This window comes from Tetrao urogallus (assembly GCF_951394365.1).
Source record: "Tetrao urogallus genome assembly, chromosome: 2".
Classification (NCBI taxonomy): domain Eukaryota; kingdom Metazoa; phylum Chordata; class Aves; order Galliformes; family Phasianidae; genus Tetrao; species Tetrao urogallus.
In genome coordinates, this window is record NC_136814.1 from 89,749,164 (window position 1) to 89,768,506 (window position 19,343).

The following is a 19,343-nucleotide window of genomic DNA, read 5'->3' on the forward strand; positions in this document are numbered from 1 at the left end:
GTTTACATTTATGAACATGTTACATCTGCTTTAGCACACAGACTAGCTTTGAAACAAAGATTTACATTGTTAGTCTACACATATGTCACAGAGATGAAAGTTGGTTCAACTAGCAATTCATGCTATTTTCATCAATTTAAATCCTTATCACCAATGCTGAAGTTGATATGCCATTTAATACTTAAGTCTTGCTTACTTTGGACATTCTATTACAGTCATCCAAGCCTTAAAGCTATGACAAAACTTACTATTTCCTTCCTATTATTTTCCTTCCTTAATTCTACAGTTCCAATTAGACAAACCAGCAAAAGTCAGCTTCAATGGCAACAGCTGACAGCAGCGCTACTTCTGCCCTTCCATTGAGTGAGACACTGACAACAGCACAAGCACAAACTGTGGCCCATCAGACACCCCACCTGTTTCCCTGGTAACACTCCGAGATCTACAAGAACTGATTGCATAAAGCAGAAGTATCACGTCTGCACGTCAGTGTGTTACTACTACGTTTGACAACAAACAAAAACAGCAGAGATCTAAAAAACAAGCAAATGGGAAGAGAGTACAGATTTAACCTTCTAAGTCCCATCAGAAAAGTAAAGAAGTCATAGTTTAGCAGAGCTGAGGTTCAATTGTTATTGTGAACTGCAGACCTGCGAAACAAAAAATAAAATTTTGTCATGAATAAAAATGTGCTAATTATTTTTTTTTCATTTTACTGCCATCTCCTACACTGATCACTGCATGATATATTGCTGTACAGATGGGTCTTGCTCATTTTCTCTTTCATCTTTTTAATTAAAATGAAATACTTCTTTCCACATGCAATAGCCTATGTTGTGTATCATTCCTAATAAACGTGATTAGCAACAGAAAGCCGAGATGCTGCTGACACGCACAAGCTTCTCACACAGTGCAATATGTTTATGCCTCTCTCTCTTTGTTTCTTTGGAGCATCTACTGCCTCGTATTAAATGTAACAGTGTGAAAAACTTTCACAGCTCACTTTTTGTTTTTTGAGCTGCCTCGAGGATCAGAAAACAGAAAACTCAGTGCAGTCACTGCCACAGCAGCACCAAGCAGGATTTCATCTCAGCACAGAATCCACATTTGACCATCCATCAACAGTTTGAAGAAATTGCAAACTCAAAACAATACATGCTGGGGTCTAAGAAAAAAACAGTATGTTCCTATACTCATCTTCAAAGAGCAGTGAAACAGACATATTCTCAGTTACTGTTTGTAGAAGGATGATCTACAAGTGAAGGTCAATTTCTGATTCTTCTAGAGTAGAATATAGTGAACATAGCACATTTTTATAATAAAATTACAAATTTGCCTTTGACTGTATTTTTTATAGCTTTTGGAAAGAAATATTTAGGACTGGATTAAAAATAAGTTGTATTCACCATTCTTTTACCCATCCTCTTTTTCATCTTAAGAACACTGGCAGCATTTCATTTACTAATTGCGCTCTTTTCACAAATTCAGCTTGTCCTCTTTGACTGAATGAATACCATTCAATAGGATACAGCCCTGCAGTAAGCTTTCTCAAAAGCCAATAGAAGAACAGAAAATCCCTAATAAACAATAAAACAAGGAAATGGTCAACAAGTAAGATCCTTCAACTACTACAGATCACTGAGGGGGCAAAAAAAGACATCATAACAAATGCAGCGATTAATTTGGAATCATAGAATGATTAAGGTTGGAAAAGACCGCTAAGATCAACTAGTCCAACTGCTGACCCATCCTCACCTTGTCCACTAAGCCATGTCATTCAGTACCACAAGTACCCTTTTCTTGAAAACTTTCCAAGGATGGTGACTCCACCACTTCCCTGGGAAGCCTCACCATTTTTTATGAGAAGAGATTTTTTCCTAACATCTAACCTAAATACTTACAATGCTTAGATAATCTAAAATAACAAAAACTTAAAATTGAGGTTAGCAATAAGCTTGTGCTTGAACAGTCATGGATTACCCTTCAGTTCTTCTGTGAGAAAGCACAATTATCCACGGTACTCAATCAGATGTGGGTGGTTTTTAGAACTGTAGTCTCTAATAGATCCCTTCCAGACAGATTGTGCACAGCATATTTTATTGGTGAGGAAATCAAGATGCGGAACATCAAGACATACCCATGAGGAAAAATCTAAATCCATGACAGAGCAAATAATAAAATTCAGGATCCCTTAAAATTCAGGAGCCTTTAAAATGTTCATTCTCCCAGAACCATAATAAGTAGGTTACCTGTAATCACCCTGGACAAAAGAAAAAAAAAATGAAAGGAAAAAAAACAAATAAAACTAATAGGTCAGATGTGAATGTTGAATCCATCACTTTCAGTAATTTAGACAGAGAAGGCAAAAACAATGCATGTATCAACAAAATTGTCTGGAAGAATGGAATTCACTAACTGACATTAAGTACTGAATCTGTGTAGTTAACTGTCTCTTCTTTTGAGCTTTCCAACCACTTATTACCTCAGTTTATCCCCATATTATACAATCCCTTTGCCAAGTTCCTTTTAGGTCCTGAATCACAGTTCTGATTTGTCACACTAAGAAACTTTACTGAGTGTTATAGTATTTATTATATCTTACCAAAAAAAAAACAAATCAAATTTTTCATAACCACCTAAAACACACTTCAAATACCAATTACTGAAATACATCATACAACACAATTCTTCCAGTAAAGTAAATAGAAGTAAATAAAAATCAAGAATATATAACTTCCTGTTCATAACTACAATACTCTTTTTTTCCCGAATTAATTCAACTTCTCAGCACTATAAATGGGTCTCAGCTTCTTCATATGATCCAGCACTATTAAAGGGATTGGAAAATAGAGTAAGCAACAGCCTCACTGTAACAGAATGTGGATTTAGTGGGAAGAACTCCATCTTGCAACCTGCAAATGGTTCAGCTGATGAAAATTAACACAATAGACCTCACAGCATTAAGGCAATGATTCTGCTCGGGATGCTAGAGGCTCATCCTCACAGGCTTTCAAATAAGACTAACTCCAATACAGGGAACAAGACTCATCCTGATCTACTCAGAAAGAAAAAGAAATACCATAAACGTGCTGTTTTTTCTGTTTGTGAAAAAAAAGAAAAAAAAGTGAAATGTTTTGTGCTTCAAATATTGTTACAGGGAACAAACACAAGCTATAACTTTACTCCACTACAAAGCATACTAAGTTCCATACAAATACAAGAACTCCACCAAACAGCCGAGGCTTCAATCTTTCTCTACATTCATTAACTAAAAGAGATTGGTTTTGGAATAAGGCAAAAGCACATCAAAGACAGAAAGAGCATAACAGGTCAGGCTAAGAAAAATGTTTTGCTTTCCCCACATACTCCTTTCCCCTTAGGCCACACAGTATCCCCTGGAAAATGACAAGAAAGCTTAAAAAGAGATGAACTGAAAAACCCATAAATGGGTTCTCCAAAATTCAGAGACGAAAAGTACTGTTACACAAAGCAGAACTGAGTAGAAAGCTGCAAATGTATAATTTTTGCCACTAAAGAAAGATGCTCACACAACCTTTTTTTTTTTTTTTTTTTCCTTCTATCTATAGCAATGCTGAAGCATGCCCTTGACTTATAGGTACTAATAAAACTTTTCAACCTTTCAGCAGTTGCATATTACAACCTACACAAAATAAAAATCCAGCTATTACTTTTTCCATAGCATCAACAGTAGTCTGTATCTTTAAACTATCCTATCCTTTCTTGCAGCATGGTAGACAGCTTAAGGTGCCAATTGCATTTAACCAAGAACAGTGAGATAACTTACGGTAGTTGCTTTCTCATAGCAAGAATTTTGGTGGAGAAAAACATGCCACAATAAGACCAGTAATCCTCACAAGCACACAACCAAAAACTATCAAGAATCCCTGCTGATCACAGCAATAACATGAGAGTCTCAACCTTACCCGCATGTAACCTAGAATACTGCGGATAAAAGTGTTCCTTTCTCAGTTCTCCAGAAATAGAAGAGATGTCTCCTCATTATTTAATGCTTTTACACAGAATCATCACTACTCTGCATCTCTCCAGTTCGCAAAAACTGGAAACAAGAGCTGAAATCACAGCTCTGCAAGATTCTATCTCATGGGAACCCAGGATTTTGCCTGTAGCATCCCAAAGTGCTACTGACCATTAGATATTTAAGCTGTCTTGATAACAGATAGAGTACAACCACACTGTATGAGGCCACAGCAGTATCTTGATATAGGTCAACAGCAGAAGGAAACACAACTTTATGGCGATTAGGTCATATTTAATGCTTTGTCATTTGTGGTAAAGCTTTTTTTTTTTATTTGAAGATGACATCATCTTTGTCTTTGTTGTGCTGCACTATCAGTGAAATTTCTGGCTATTTTGATAAGCACAAATAAGCAACAAAGAACAATTACACAGTCTAAACAGTCCTTTCTCTCTACAGGACGACTATTTTCTCAGCTTCTTTAATCTTTAGAAGCCAAGAAAGCTAGAACTAAGAGGACACTGCTACAGAATAACTAACACAATTAAGTGTCTCTTCAAACTTGTCTATGCAGGCCAATTCAGGCAAGTCTGCATTTGGAGTAACAGCTAGTGCTGACAGTACCACAGGTGAAAAGCAAAACTACATTCTTCCCCCTTTCATGAGTGATCACCTTTGATTTAGTTGGATCATTTGGGATAAATGTTTGATCAAAATTGGGGGAAGATGTATTCATTTCTATAATTAGTATCCTTTCTATGCTTTTTAATTTTTACCTTTTGATCCTTTCTATTAGAAGACTGAATTAATTACATGATCAGAGCTTAGTAAGAGAACAGTCAGTTCTGCTCACTTTTTACCTATTGAGCACCGTTTAAGCTAACGTTTGAGACAACACATGATGTGCTAAGTCATTTATTTGTGATGTCACCACATACCATGAAATTCAAGCAGGTTCTATAGGATGGTTTGGATAAAGGATTTTCTTTTTTTCTCCCCTCATCTCCTACTTTCCCATCTGATATTGCTGACTGGGAAAGACTTGGTATATTCAGCAATGAAGCTGCTGCACAAAGTTGCACAACTGTTCCACCTACATGCTCCTACAAGAGAAACTCTGATTCTAATTAATACGCTCCCCTTATGCACTTTATTCTTGGTGTCATGCATACAGCAGGTGATAAATAATAAGAGTTCTCATCTCATTATTTAAGCAGCCCCTTGATGTTTTAAAGGAGTTACAAGAATAAAGACATCCTTGAAAATGAGACACAAGTACCCATAAAAGTGTGAGGCTACTTGCGGAGGGAGGAGCCAGAAGGCTCAACACTAACTGCCACTAAAAATAAGGAGGGTATTAAATGCTGCAGCTGTCCCTAAGATGGTTCTAAAAGATAACTGTGAGAAAATTCATGAGGCAAAGAGCACAATATAAATAAATGCAGTGTAAAAATTGCCCAAGCCAGCACTGAAAGCAATTTAAATTACAATCCATTAACAGGGATCACTATCTAGATATATTAGACATGCTTACAAACACGATATTTAGACAAAATATATAAAAATAATTCTTTACACATAAAAGGCAAGCTACTGAGTAAACTTTTGAAACTCATATCTCTCGAGGGTAGTTGGCAAGCTTATAGAAGGGATTAATGAGCACATAAAGAGTTTGCAAACTTCAGAGCCAGAAGTCAATTTTGGAGAGAGGCTGGGAAAAAGTTACCTACTGGAAGATAGTTTCAAAAATATTAATTAAAGTTAACATTAAGTGTTTTTTTGTTTGTTTGTTTGTTTTTCCCCTGAAGAACTTGATACTGCGTTTGGAGGATACTACCCACTTCACAGAAATAACTTCTGCCCTCCAGTAACAATTGTATTCAGGCTCTTCTTCCACAGCAACAGGGTGGCTTGCCATCTTCACAGAAAAAAAAAATCCTTGTTTTAACTATGGAATGAGAACATTTGCACAACCACGGGAGAGCAAACCACACCAAAGCAAACCTTTTTTCATGTACATACACATTCGTGGCTTAAAACTCTAGAACTGTTTATGCATTCATGCATAAAACCCTGAAATAGGACAAATATAAGTAATTCATTTTGCAAGGCAAGAGATTGTCTATCACTCCTGATTTACTAAGAAAGAGGTTGTATTATTGTCATGTTACAGAGCAATTCATGCACCACATGTTCAGTATTCCATTTTGTAGTCCATCACAATTGAAATATAGATTTTAACAAAAAAAATTATAAGCATAGAACAGCTGTCACTTACTTGGCTTAGAGTTCACAATAACATTTTCAGCAGAGTGCTGGGGTGGAAACCTGCAGTTCTCTCCTTGGCCCTCACTGCTCCCATACTCTATAACTTCCACTTGTCCCAGTGGTACGCTCCATTTTAATAAATACCTCTGGCCAGTTGTCACAGTGCCGCTGCTTTCATAGGAAGTGCTGGAAGATACATAAATCATTCAGTGTCAAGTCACTGTGTTTTATAGCATCCCATTTGTTAACCTTTAAATCTGCCATTTATCAGCCTGAGTTCTGTGCACAACTTTAAATAAATACACGCCTCAGGATGACTTCTGTGACTAACTTCTGCTGTGAGCGCAAAGATCAGCTGTGCAGGTGCAAATAAACTTATTTACAGGCAACACAGGACTACCACAAACAGATCCTCCATTCTGTTACTTCTATAACAAAACATCAATTACCATTTTTAAGATCAACATGCACTTGAACACCTTAAGTGCTTGGACAATACTGTCATTCTACCTCTTCCTGATTCTTCTGTCTTTCAGGACAATACCCTCAGCAGTGCCAAAAAGTAGTAACTGCTGCATATAAAAGTCTGGATGGTGGGACCTTCAAGTGACCACTGGGAGGAGGCAGGTCAAGGCAACCTCCCAAAGGCTGCCCAGCCAACATTTCAGCTGAGCCCTACAGGACAGGATGCTCTTTGCAGAAGACTTTTTGCAATTGCTGTGGTTTCTGAGAGCCATCTACATAGGAGCTGCTGTTAACAGAAGTGTATATCACAACAGGCATTTCAGAGGAAACAGCATGCTTGGGGAGTTCACTAGAAATAGAAATGGTATTAATGCTATTTTTCATTTGTTTCTTTCATTCTTTTCATTCCTTTATTCACACATTCAATCACACGTAGCAAACATCTACTATCAAGTACAAAAGAGGCTAAAGGAAACAAAAATTTTGGCTGAGATGGCTAAAATCTACAAGTTAAAAGCTTGGCAGAAATCAGCTTAGTGTATTTACTTGGAACAGTATCTGAATCCCAAGGTTCGGCTAGTCAACTACCTATTCACAACACAGTCACGCTTTTGTTTCGTTGAAGAGGCACATATGAACAGAAAAAAAATCAAGTGCCAGAAATTAAACAAATATTTATGAGCTCCAGATCTAGTTCAAAAGAAAGAAAAGAACAGCAGCACACAGCTGTTTAGCTGCTAGTAATAGTATCCATCTCGTCCAACTCCTGCTTCTTAAAAGTTAGGTCTCCAGTTCAAGCCAGTTATCTAGATTACATATGAAGAAGGTCCTACAGAGGGTCATGAACTCTGTGTAAATATGTCTCTTGCCAGCTATAGTTTGGAACCAATGGTCCCCAGGCTCCTGGGATATCTGACTATTTCTGTAAAGACTGACAAAAAGTGGTCAAGAAAATTGAGCTGATTCCACCAGCATGTGTAAAGTTTCTGAAGAAGCCTAAATCTCCAGGGGTGGATCTGTAGGCATGCACACATCAGGGAGTTTGAAAATGACTGATGCTCCACAAAATCAAAAGGTACATTCAATAACGTGCTTTTCTTTGGACCAAAAATTCTGGACTGGATACTGGTGTAATACATGAAATTAGGTAGACATCTCCTTCAGTCCCTAAAATGCTTGTGCATTTTCTGAAGCACAGTCATTAGAAGGTACTTCTTGCTCACTGACATAAGACCAAGCATTCACAGAAATGTAAAAATATGTACTGCATTCACACTTCACTAATGAACTAAGATATCAACTCATATTATCCTTAAGAAAAGCTTAAGATTCAGCCTGCAACTTCTCTGTCAGAATTTACCAACACGTAAAGCTTTTTACAATACAAGCAAGACTGGAATGTGAGTATGACCTTGGCTGCACAGTGGTATAGTAACAGTAATAGCTACTGCCAACTAAAACAGAAGGCATGATGGAAAAATGCCTTCTTCAAAGTACCTCAGCTTTCAACCTTCAATGTTTGGCCTCAGAGATAAAAACCTTTCCTCAGCTGGAATTTCTTTAGCAAGTTCCAGCTTTTTTTTTCTGGCTACACGCATTAGCTTTGGTTCTTGTTTTGTTTTAATTTGGAAATTCTGTCAAGTTACAGATGTGTGGCAGTGTGAATTTAAGGAGTAAGAGAGAAAAAAAAAAAAAATCCTGCTGCAGCATGCCTCCACTCCACTAAACACTAATGCACGAGTGATTATCAGCATAGAACACCTTTACTTGTAATTTCCAACTTATTTTATATAGATAGATAGATAGATATGAAACCTAGCTGTCTATTCATTATGACAAGTAAGAGAAATCATCAGCCATAGCAAAAACAAAAAAGCTTTTTCACTGTCATTTTTTTCCAGCTTAAGCTTTGGTGGCCATTTAAAACATAGGGAAGAAGTCTTACCGCACGTTGACAGTTGCGCACATCAGCACATCGTTTAACATGAAAAGTCGTCGCTCTTTGGTTTTGATAATTTCTCCCTTGTCATTGTAAACTGTTTCCACCATATCATCAGTCCGTATGAGGTACCTGTTTCCACTGCTGAGTAGCTAGGTTTTAAAAACAATCAATTTTCCATATTATACATATTATACAGAATACCTAACATCCAGAGCAAAATAGATAAAAGAAAATACAACCATTTGCCATAGTAATATAAATGCTCCCAGGTGGGTTTGCCAAATAAATTATGCTTTTTTACTGATTTAATTTTCGTTTACAGATAAGTTTACAGCAGCAGTGACATATGCCCCCAGAAGTATGGCCTGCAGGGGTCTGCAGTCTTTATAAGGAACATGCAATTCCCTCTGAAAGTCTTCCATACTGGTAAAGGAGTCTAGTGAGAAAAAAATCATAGCTTCCACAGCTCCTGTTGTTTCCCTCCCTCATTTCTTCTTTCACAGTGCATTTAAATGCTATGCACGGTTCCAGGCATCCCAAAGGGACATTTCCCACAGGAGTGAGTGGATAAAGAGTGCTTTTACCTTCTCTGTCTCCACTGGCTCTCAAAGTCAGCTAAGGAGTGCAGCTGACATATTTCCACAGACTGCCAAGACTATGACATGTACAAAAGATGCACGACATGTGAATTGTTCCTGCAATTTTCTTTCAAGCGCTAAGGCTCAACAATGTGTGCAAGAATGAACCAGTTCCTCACAGGTCAAAGACATCTCTGCAGCAGCCAAGAGAATGAAATGGCCTGTAACTCACTCGCCTCCTATCTATCCACATCCTTTCCTGCTTGTTTCACCATCTGGCACTGTTCCAAATTTGTATAAGCAAATATTAGGTCACAAGACATATCTCAGTGTCCTCTCCGTACAGAATTTAACACTGTACAGTTAAGATCATTGGATAAAAGAAATCTGGCCACATCTTAAAGGGCATATTCTATAACTTTAAATCCTTCAATCACTTGTACATGATAATTAGTAGCTAATTCAAAAAGCAGGAGTGTAAAGATCTAGAAAAGAAAGTAAAATCACAAAATCCATCCCGCAACACACATAGAATGGAAATATGCTTCCAATATGATAATAAATTCAGTCTCTCATTTTTTGATAAATATGTTAAGACAAGCATATTCCATTTGACTGCTTTCTCTCCTTAAAACTACAAGACTATGAATCACAAACAGAAATACTCCTTGCATGGTTTTAGCACATCCTCATTATTCCAACCCAGAGTAAGTCCACAGCACAATTATCTGTAACTTCATTAAAGCAATAATTAGAGCAATAGGAAAGACAGAAGCAGTTACAGTGCAAATAAGCACACATGTTTTCACAATACAGATATCCACTAACAATCTCAAAGAAAACTGCTCCTCCCCTCCCACCAAATACCTTCTATGGTTCTTTAAAGATTATTCTATTGTATGATCCAGGTGTGTGAATGAAACAGCCTGTGATGTTCCTTAAAACAAGGAAGATAATGAACATGTTCCATAACACACCCAGAACTGCTCCATTGTTGGAAGCACTGCTGTATGAGGAACTGGCTCCTTCCTTTAAACAGGAGTAACTCCGTAGTTCTAGGATAAATTCAAAGTTGAATTTTCTCATGCAGAAGATCTGCATGAAAACTTACTGCAGAAACAAGAAACTTTATTATCCTATATTGCTGTTATTTCAGCATCTATTTTCCCCTCTCCTTCTCCCCTCCCCCCCCTAAGCACACAATGATTAGAACCAGCAGACCCATTCAATCCTGGAGATTACCTACATCTCACATCTACCCCTAGAACCCCACAGTATTAAGCACCACAAAAAAGCCCACAGTCATCCTTTCAGCGTCCGTTCTAAAGATTATTCAAGGCCAGAAACTAACAACAACATTAAGTCTTTCACCACACATTTCAAATACATTTCCTAACCTTGTTCAGGTAACGTTCGTTCATTGCTTTTGCTATTTGTTTTATTTCACAGCGCTGATCTGCATCCCTTTTTCTTTCATTCAGCTTTTCTGCTAGTGTTTCAAGTTCTGTAAGAGCCATCTGCAGGGGTAATCTGTCAGGATGTCCTTTATTTGTGTTCTTCAACATATCCTGAGGAGTAATGATAAAACAAACAGACAAACAAAACAGGTTCAACTTCAAACTCAAGTCTGAAAGGCTAGAGGATGTCCAATGGAATTGTATGTTAAGTTAACGCCACATTCTTTAAAGAATAAAACCAATAAATATCTAATGAATATTCAGACAGTGCTTTAGCTATTTTCCAAAATATTTTAATAGTTTCTAAAAGATACTGAATGGAGTTGCATACATCTCTTTATTTATAGAGAAAGTAGTGAGAAGTAACCTGAAAATAAACGTAAAAACATCAAATGCAAAAGTAAGCAAATAAACACAAGTTGCACGTAATATTTAGTAATTTGAAAATCAGTATTAAAATAAGTAGGTGTATAAGCAATTATTTAAAATTAAACTTTTCTGATACTTTCTACTATAATATTTTTACAAATTATATAATATATATTATTATAAATATCAATAATATCTGTGCTATATTCCCTTTATTATTGTCATTATTCCTCACTAGTATATTGACAAGCTTGCTCATCCCAAAGTAGCAGACCACACTTATTCCACAGAAGTCACAACAGCTTCTAGAGAAACCTTCCCTTCTGTAGGCATACATTGGAGCAATGCTCCTTTCACACAGCACTGAAAAGTCACCACGTATTCACTACAACTTCCTACTATTGTAAACTCCATCTCTTCTGCTACCTTAAAAACATTTGCCACGGCTACCTAACCTCATGCTCCCACCACAACTACCTCTGAATCTCACCAGTAATTCCTGGACCTTCATCCCAAAGCCTGCCCTGTGTGACACTGCAAACTTCGCACTCACTGTGTAAACCTGTCATGGGCTGGAAGATTACTAAGCTGGTCTGAAGCAAGGAATTCTGTCTGGCATTTTGCTTAAGCAAAAAGTAATACCACACCATTGCTACTAGTATTTTAAACTGCTATGAACAAGTAGCACTTTCCAATTACAGCTTTCATGTGAAGGGACTTACAAGCTACATCTAGCTTAATAAGCCTAGCAGCCTAGAGTATATCAAATTTACTGAGATTTTCCTGCAGTATGTGCAATCAGACAAAGAGATCAGTACATTATGGTGCACTGAAGTTCTCTTCCCTGTTATTTCCTCATGATCCAGTGGTAACTCCTACTGCAGCATGCTCCTCTCCAGCAGAAGACAGCTACCCAGAAAGCCCACAGGCAAGCCACATGAGAACACAATGAGAACATTCTTGGGTAAATCTATTTGGTAAATATTCTTTACCTGCAATAGCAGAATGAACTGTGGGAAGCGCTGGATAGGTTTCATCATTAAACCATACAGTGTAATCCGATCAGGGCTTGACTCCTGGCACTGCTGCAATGCAAGAATATCACACTGTTTACTTCTGTATTTCCATCAGGCACAGAATGAAAGGAAAATGTTCTGAAAGTTCTTCAACATAATTACCATTCATTACAGCAGTACTGCAAATATTCTCATTTTCATTTAAAAAAAATATATTAAAAAAAAATCATTATTAAAATGACGGCATGGTCACTCAACTGAGATCTACTCCCTAAAAAAGTACAGCTGGGATGGAGCCCCACCAGCAAGGCAGCACATATATATATACACTGTTAGAGCACCTTCATGCTTCTCACATAACCAGCACCATGAAATGTCTGCTTAACATCAAGGACAATAAAGCGAATGTACTTGTTCAGGGTCTTAAATCTAAAATTCCTAAGTGATGTGTTGATTTATAGTCTAATTTACTGCTGTTGGACTGTTTCTTGGGACTGAGACCAGAGAGCTGTAACAAGCAACGTGTTTTTTTAAGAGAAAATCTAAAGAAAATATAATCACCTCAGTACTACAGAAACAAAAAGAGACTTTCATTTTCTTTATTAAAAGAAACTAAGGAAAACAGCATTGATTTCTGTTTGGAAAGAAATATATAAGAATTTGTCATTTCGATTATCAGGACTAGTAGATAAAAACAAAAAACCAATCATTTACATACGCAGAAACCCTGTATGTATAACTCACTCCAACATTTGGAAATATTCTGATTAGAATCACAGGTGACCCAACCCAAGAAGAGTAGAAGAACCATTACAGTACAAAAACCAAATAAAATTAAATGGGTATAATGCTCCATTTCCTATTTATTTTCTATTTTTATTATCAGCCTCACAGCAATTCTTTTTTTCCCTATTTATTTCCAAGGCACATACATGTTTTTTTTTTTTTTTTTTTTTTTTTTGTCCAGCCAGCAGCAGAGAAGATTCTGGCTCACAGTCTGTTAGCTGTAGGTGGGCAGAAGTAAAAGAAGAAAGTATAGAAATTTATTGTGTTCTCAGAGCTCAGCTGTGAGACCAGCTCTGAGTACTATCAATGCTGGTACTGACAAGGAGTGACACGAGGTAGTTACGCCACTGCTGGAACTGATAGCCTAAAAGCCTTGCAGTGGATTCTGCCTATCCTCTATAGGGTATCATCCCTAAGACTTCCCAGCAGTTCTGTTGCATGTGGCAGGCTTTCAATAAATATTACTGGAAGCATCAGGGTAATAAGCATTCTGTACAAATACTTTCAATTTCACCCCAGCAGATTGCAAAAAAAATAAAAAATAAATTCAAAATAATAGGAATTTAATCTGGAACATAAGTATAGTTGTATGACTCTGCACAACGCAATAAGGAGGTCAAATATAAAATAAATCCCAAATAAGAGGATTCAAATGGTGAACTATTCTTTGAAGGTCATCTGGCATGAAAGAATTCCAGTCTTTTCTCAAGTATAGTCATACAAACACCAGCCAGTAAACTGAGCAAAAACAAAAACACTCTGCTCTTCAACATACAAGCAAGATCTAAAATCACGTTATCATCCTGAAAATACAGTAGTGAAATAATAACTCACCTTCAAGAAATCTAGAAAGGCAGGTTTGGTGGCACATGTTTTCTTCAGAATCCCCACAGCTGTACTGAAGTTGTTTACGTATTCACTGTACGCATCCAATACCATCGACTTCGAAAACTAAAGACAAAAGCAGGTAAAACTTATGTATAAGCCCAAAAGACATCTGAAAGCATTATTATTTAGAGCCCTGACAGATTAAGGACTCATTTTGTTAGGTGCTGAAGGCTTTTGCTTGGCTTAGTGCTGCATCTACAGAAATACTGATGATGCCTAAAATAACTTTTCCACAAAACACAGGCTGGAGATCTAACGATGTAGCAGCTGTGAATTACAAAAATGTAAATTTACAGAAATAGCATCATCTTGGCTACAATAGTAGGGCACGAGGACTGAGTAATGAAGAGGCCTCCAAGTGAGAGTCAAAGCAGCTGGTGGGATCCCATGATCTACAGCAGTAATGCACTGCTGCCTACCTTCCTGATTTGATGAACAAGTGAAGTCCCAGTCATATTAATGCCCCATCTTCAGCTGGCATTTATCAAGAAAGCAGATGTTGCAGCTTGCAAACTGCCACATGAAGGGAAAGATCACTGCCTATTGCTTACTTAGTAAAGATTATCCCTCTCTTTTGCAGAGCTGGTCTAATTAATACGCCCCAACTTGCTCCAGTCAAAACAAGACAGATCAGATTTAAAAAGAAAATCTTTAGTAAACATTCCTTTTTTATTAAAGTGGGGTCAAAGCACTCAAAAACACAGATCCCAGCTCTCTTTTGGATGAAAGGAAAAAGCTGTAATACCCATCAGCTGGGAGGCAACAAAGCAAAATACTCAAATCAGCAAGGTAGGTAGCCTTTTCAATCACACACTTACAGAAATAAAATCTTTCTACCAATTGAGAGAACATTTTGTTTCCTCTAATTCAAACAGTCCTCCACTGGATGGACTTCCATTAAGTGTTTTATAAATATTCTTCATCAGTGCTCCAGGCTCAGTTCAGACTGAGGAATTCAGGACGTTACCTACTGTGATTTTTTTTTCTTCTTTGTTTTCTCAACAAATATTCTAAGTCCAATGTACGTAGGTGTTTTTTAAGAGATAAAGAGTTTCAATCTCACTAATTTTGGTAGGTTTTTGAATCACTCTACTCTGAAAAAGAAACTATTTAGTTAAGCATCTCAAAGCTTCATCAAAGCCTGAAAATTTTAGCCACAATCTTCTCATCTGCTAAGCTAGCTGAAGACACATGCTCCTTACCAGAATGGTACACACACATTCTGACAGTTGCCGCAGGCACTGAAGACCATGGGAATAAAATGGTCAAATTAGACAGAAAGATACGATTGAATAACAATTCTAAACTAAAAATAGATTATCTGTTCAGATGTATTTGCTTACTGAAGCAACAAAGACATCGCCAATCATTTCAACAGAATCCCACTCAGACACACGACTCGCCAGGGCTATTTGAAACATTGAATGGCATTGAAGAATTTCTTTAATTCTATAGAAGACCATTTTGAGTTTTCTTTCACTCAGTAATTTTGGTTCCATTTCTGAAAGGGGCTTCTCATATTGCTGTGGAAAAAAAAAGACATAGATTAAAACCACCTAAAAATGGGGTCTCCTATACACAGAAGAAACAATAACAATTTATGTAACAGTATACACAAATAAAATCTCTCGAAATGTTTGGCATAAAGAATCTGTAGGAAAGTCTGAGAGTCACACTACAGATTCATTAAGGATTAATTTCAAATTTCAATTATTTCAATTATTCAATTAATTTTCATATCTCAAATCATAAAATGCCGAAGTTAACAACGTACCTCCAAGATTCTTTTCAGAGCATCCACATAATTCTTTTCACTATCAACTACAGAGCCCAAAATATATCTTCTCACAACCTGTTGAGGAAAAACAGCTTTCTCAGGTAAACGTATTCATTGTAACAAGGAATATTCATCATCAAATTTTCACATAAATAACAAGCAAAAAAACACAAAGCAATTCCGGCACTGCCATAAAATAAACTACTTCTAGTTTACTCTACTTCTTCAAGAGTCATTAAATTTATCATTACTCTAAAATTATTATTAGGACAATAACAGTTACTGCAAGCCTATGTAGTCTTTGTTTACTGTTCAAATTCCAAGCTTTAGTTCTAATACAATTTAATTGTAGATATATGAATTTAGATATAGACAGCAACAGCTACAGAAGATATTGGCTATTTCAGTAAATAACCACAATAAAACAAGTTAATGGTGTTCAAAATCAGTCTTCAAGCAGAATTCCTTCTTTCTACTTGCTTCTTTTTTTTTTTTTTTTTTTTTTTTAATATTATATAACATTTATAGGACTGATTTGTGGGACAAATAAGCAAAAATTAATCGCTTTCTTAAGGCAAGGCCAAAGGAAAGTAAAGTATCTAAGTCAGGATTTGGGCTCAAGGGGTAGAAGGTGGCAATATTACCATGCTGTCATGGTTTTACGATTTTTCTTATAGGTATCCCATATCACAACATCATGTAGAGCACTGGGAGTTCAAGAGTTAAATGCTCCAGTTCTGTGGACTGCCAATTTTCTGGGTACCTGGTTCTCAGAAGAGAAGAACAACTACATACCCCAGAGGATTTTGCATTTCCATTTTCCATTCAGAAGGAAAGATAAAACTGCCCACAAGCCATAAGACTGCTCTTTTTTGCTGCTCGTCTTGGCTGTGCTTGCTCCCTAGCCATCTTGCCTTCAGCTTTACAGTAAGGCCTTTGGTTTGGGACACGCTCTCTCTCATCTATTTGGTTTATTAGCTTCAATCCCAATTAACTTGTATTTCTGTTATCATAATTAGTAAGCTAACTTTCCTTCTCAGATCGTTGCCACTGTTTTTTTTTTTTCCCCTATTCATTATTATTCATTTCCCTCTTTGTTTCCCCCCCCCCCCTCCACCCCACTTCCCAGCTTTTCAGGCCAGTGTGCCTGTGGGCCTGCTGTCCTGTCCTCATCATGAACACAGGCAGATCTAGAGACAAGTGAAAACCTTATTTATATTCATACCAACTGGCACAATGAGATGAGTTTCAGGAAATACTATCGCATTTTATGTTTACATTTTATGTTTACAGACTGTAGGCTACTCATCAGATATCCTCCTTCACTCCCCCAGTTGAAATGCATATTGCATACATGGAAGGATGGAGAAATTGATCTGATTCAAAAGTAAAACTTTTAACTGATACGCATTATATTTCTTATTATTTTTAAGGATTTATTTTCACCTAAAAGAACTTTCTAATCCAACTCATCCCGAGGCTTTCAAAAGTGGTGTTCTGTTTGAGGGAGAAAGTAATACGAGGGCAGAAATACAACATTTCCCACAAGCACAAGACAAGGCAAAATTGCTTCTTTTCCTATTCTAAACTAGCATAAGTTACCATGAAACTCAAATCTCAGATTTGCTTCTCTTCTCTGTGGCCTCCTGCTTTATTCTCTGCAGCTGCCTTTAATTCTCCACACTTGTATTTCATATTATTAAGTTATATGCAGGTCATGTAAGGATTTACTTTCAAGTGCTGGCATTTCAAAAGAAGATTTTAAAATTATGCTAGACCTTGCTTAAAGATAAATATAGTAAAATTCATTGTGTCTAATTTGTATTTAGACTGGATTTAACGGTTTCTTATTGGGTGCAACATATTGGCTGCACCAGTAGGAGATAGTATCTCCACTTTTTGTCGCACTTCGTTCTTCTGGAAAGAATCAGTATGTTTGCAAAATGTTTTTCAGGCTCTACAATACAGAAATTAAATATTTTAAAGTGCCTACAAGCACTTAATCATAATTTTCATAGCTTACAAGAGGCCTACATGCAAGCATTAGCACTTCTGCTAGTTGAAGTATCATATAGACATAAACAGTGAACAACAAGATTTCATGTCACAGTCTTAAAATGATGCAAAAGCTAACATGATAGTCACAGAAAGCAGAATGTAGCAGTCCAACAGGAGCCTGATTTAAACAAAAGCTATCCTGCCACCTACTGTTTAAAGAAAGCACATTCATAAAGTCAGCTTATTCATCACAGAGTAATTCAGGTTGCAAGGGGCTTCTGGAGTTCACCCAGTACAACTGGGACACCAAAGGCTGCCACGTAGTCTGCTGTACTCCAGACTGTGTCACACACAGGGTTATGCTGTCCCTAAACCAGGAGTCCTGTTTGAATCTGCTGAAACACCTGGATTTTCTGTCAGATCAGCTCTTCAGCTCAAAGTCAGCCTGAATGGCAGCCTTACTTCCCAGCATATTACCTGCAGCTTATCCCACTTCAGTGCTGTCTGCAAACATGCTGAGAAGTGCCTTGCAGCTGGTATCCAGATTGTTAATGACATTAAACAGCACTGGCTCTGCATCAGCTCCCAGAGGACACTACTAACACTGGCCACCTACTGGACTTTGTACCACTGATGAGTGTGATGTCTAATTTTTTCCAAGGCACTGATGATAAAGGCCTTCCCTTCAGTACCACTAAATACATGTCACCTAGTTTTAAGGACATGCATAATTCCAACTGGCCACAGCACCAGCATCCCTTAGCTGCATCCTCTTCCACTGCAGGTAATAATTCACAGGACCTGTCTGTAGGGTTGGAGGCTCTGAAAGTCTGAGGACAATCCTTAATTAGTAAAAGCTGAGCCAAAAGTGGCACTGACTTTCTCAGTCTTCTCAGTGTCCTTTGACAGACCTTACTTTTCTTAACTTTCCTTTTTCTTACATGTGCATCTATATATATCTATATATATATACGGGGAGGAATAATTGCATGCACCGGTACAGGTTGGGTGGTGACCTGCTGGAGGGGAGCTCCACGGAGAGGGACCTGGGTGTCCTGGTGGATGACAGGTTGGCCATGAGCCAGCAGTGTGCCCTTGTGGCCAAGAGGGCCAATGGCATCCTGGGGTGCATTAAAAAGAGCATGGCCAGCAGGTCAAGGGAGGTGATCCTCCCCCTCTACTCTGCCCTGGTAAGGCCTCATCTGGAGTACTGCGTCCAGTTCTGGGCTGGGCTCCCCACTACAAAAAAGACAGGGATCTCTTGGAAAGAGTCCAGTGGAGGGCCACAAAGATAGTGAAGGGCCTGGAGCATCTCTCCTATGAGGAAAGGCTGAGTGAACTGGGTCTGTTCAGCCTTGGGAAAAGAAGACTGAGAGGGGACCTGATCCAGGTCTATAAATATCTGAGGTGTGGGGGGACAGAGTGGTGAGGCTGGACTCTTTTCAGTGGTGAAGGGTGACAGGACATGGGCTAATGGCCGGAAACTGCAACATAGGAAGTTCCACACAAATGTGCGCAAGAACTTCTTTACAGTGAGGTGACGGAGCACTGGAACAGGCTGCCCAGGGAGGTGGTGGAGTCTCCTTCTCTGGAGATGTTCAAGACCTGCCTGGACGCCTACCTGTGCGACCTGCTGTAGGGAACCTGCTTTGGCAGGGGGGTTGGACTCGATGATCTCTGGAGATCCCTTCCAACCCCTACAATTCTGTGATTCTGTGATATACCTATAGAGATACAGAGATAAGGAACCTTTCTTTTCTTCCACCACACTTCACTAGATTCAGCTGAGCTCTGGCTTTCCT

General features: G+C 37.9%; 1 protein-coding gene across 3 annotated transcripts in view; it reads right to left on the bottom strand.

Annotated features, from left to right (window-relative positions):
* Positions 1-19,343, bottom strand: part of ARHGEF10 (Rho guanine nucleotide exchange factor 10) — a gene marked incomplete at both ends in the record, with an annotated part of 95,639 nt that overhangs the window by 46,682 nt on the left and 29,614 nt on the right. For all 3 annotated transcript variants that reach the window (XM_079550698.1, XM_079550697.1, XM_079550696.1), the window contains 7 exons: positions 6,276-6,451; positions 8,676-8,821; positions 10,648-10,818; positions 12,069-12,161; positions 13,713-13,829; positions 15,110-15,289; positions 15,541-15,618. In XM_079550698.1, the coding sequence (XP_079406824.1) occupies positions 6,276-6,451; positions 8,676-8,821; positions 10,648-10,818; positions 12,069-12,161; positions 13,713-13,829; positions 15,110-15,289; positions 15,541-15,618 (961 nt within the window). The remainder of the gene's footprint in view (positions 1-6,275; positions 6,452-8,675; positions 8,822-10,647; positions 10,819-12,068; positions 12,162-13,712; positions 13,830-15,109; positions 15,290-15,540; positions 15,619-19,343) is intronic.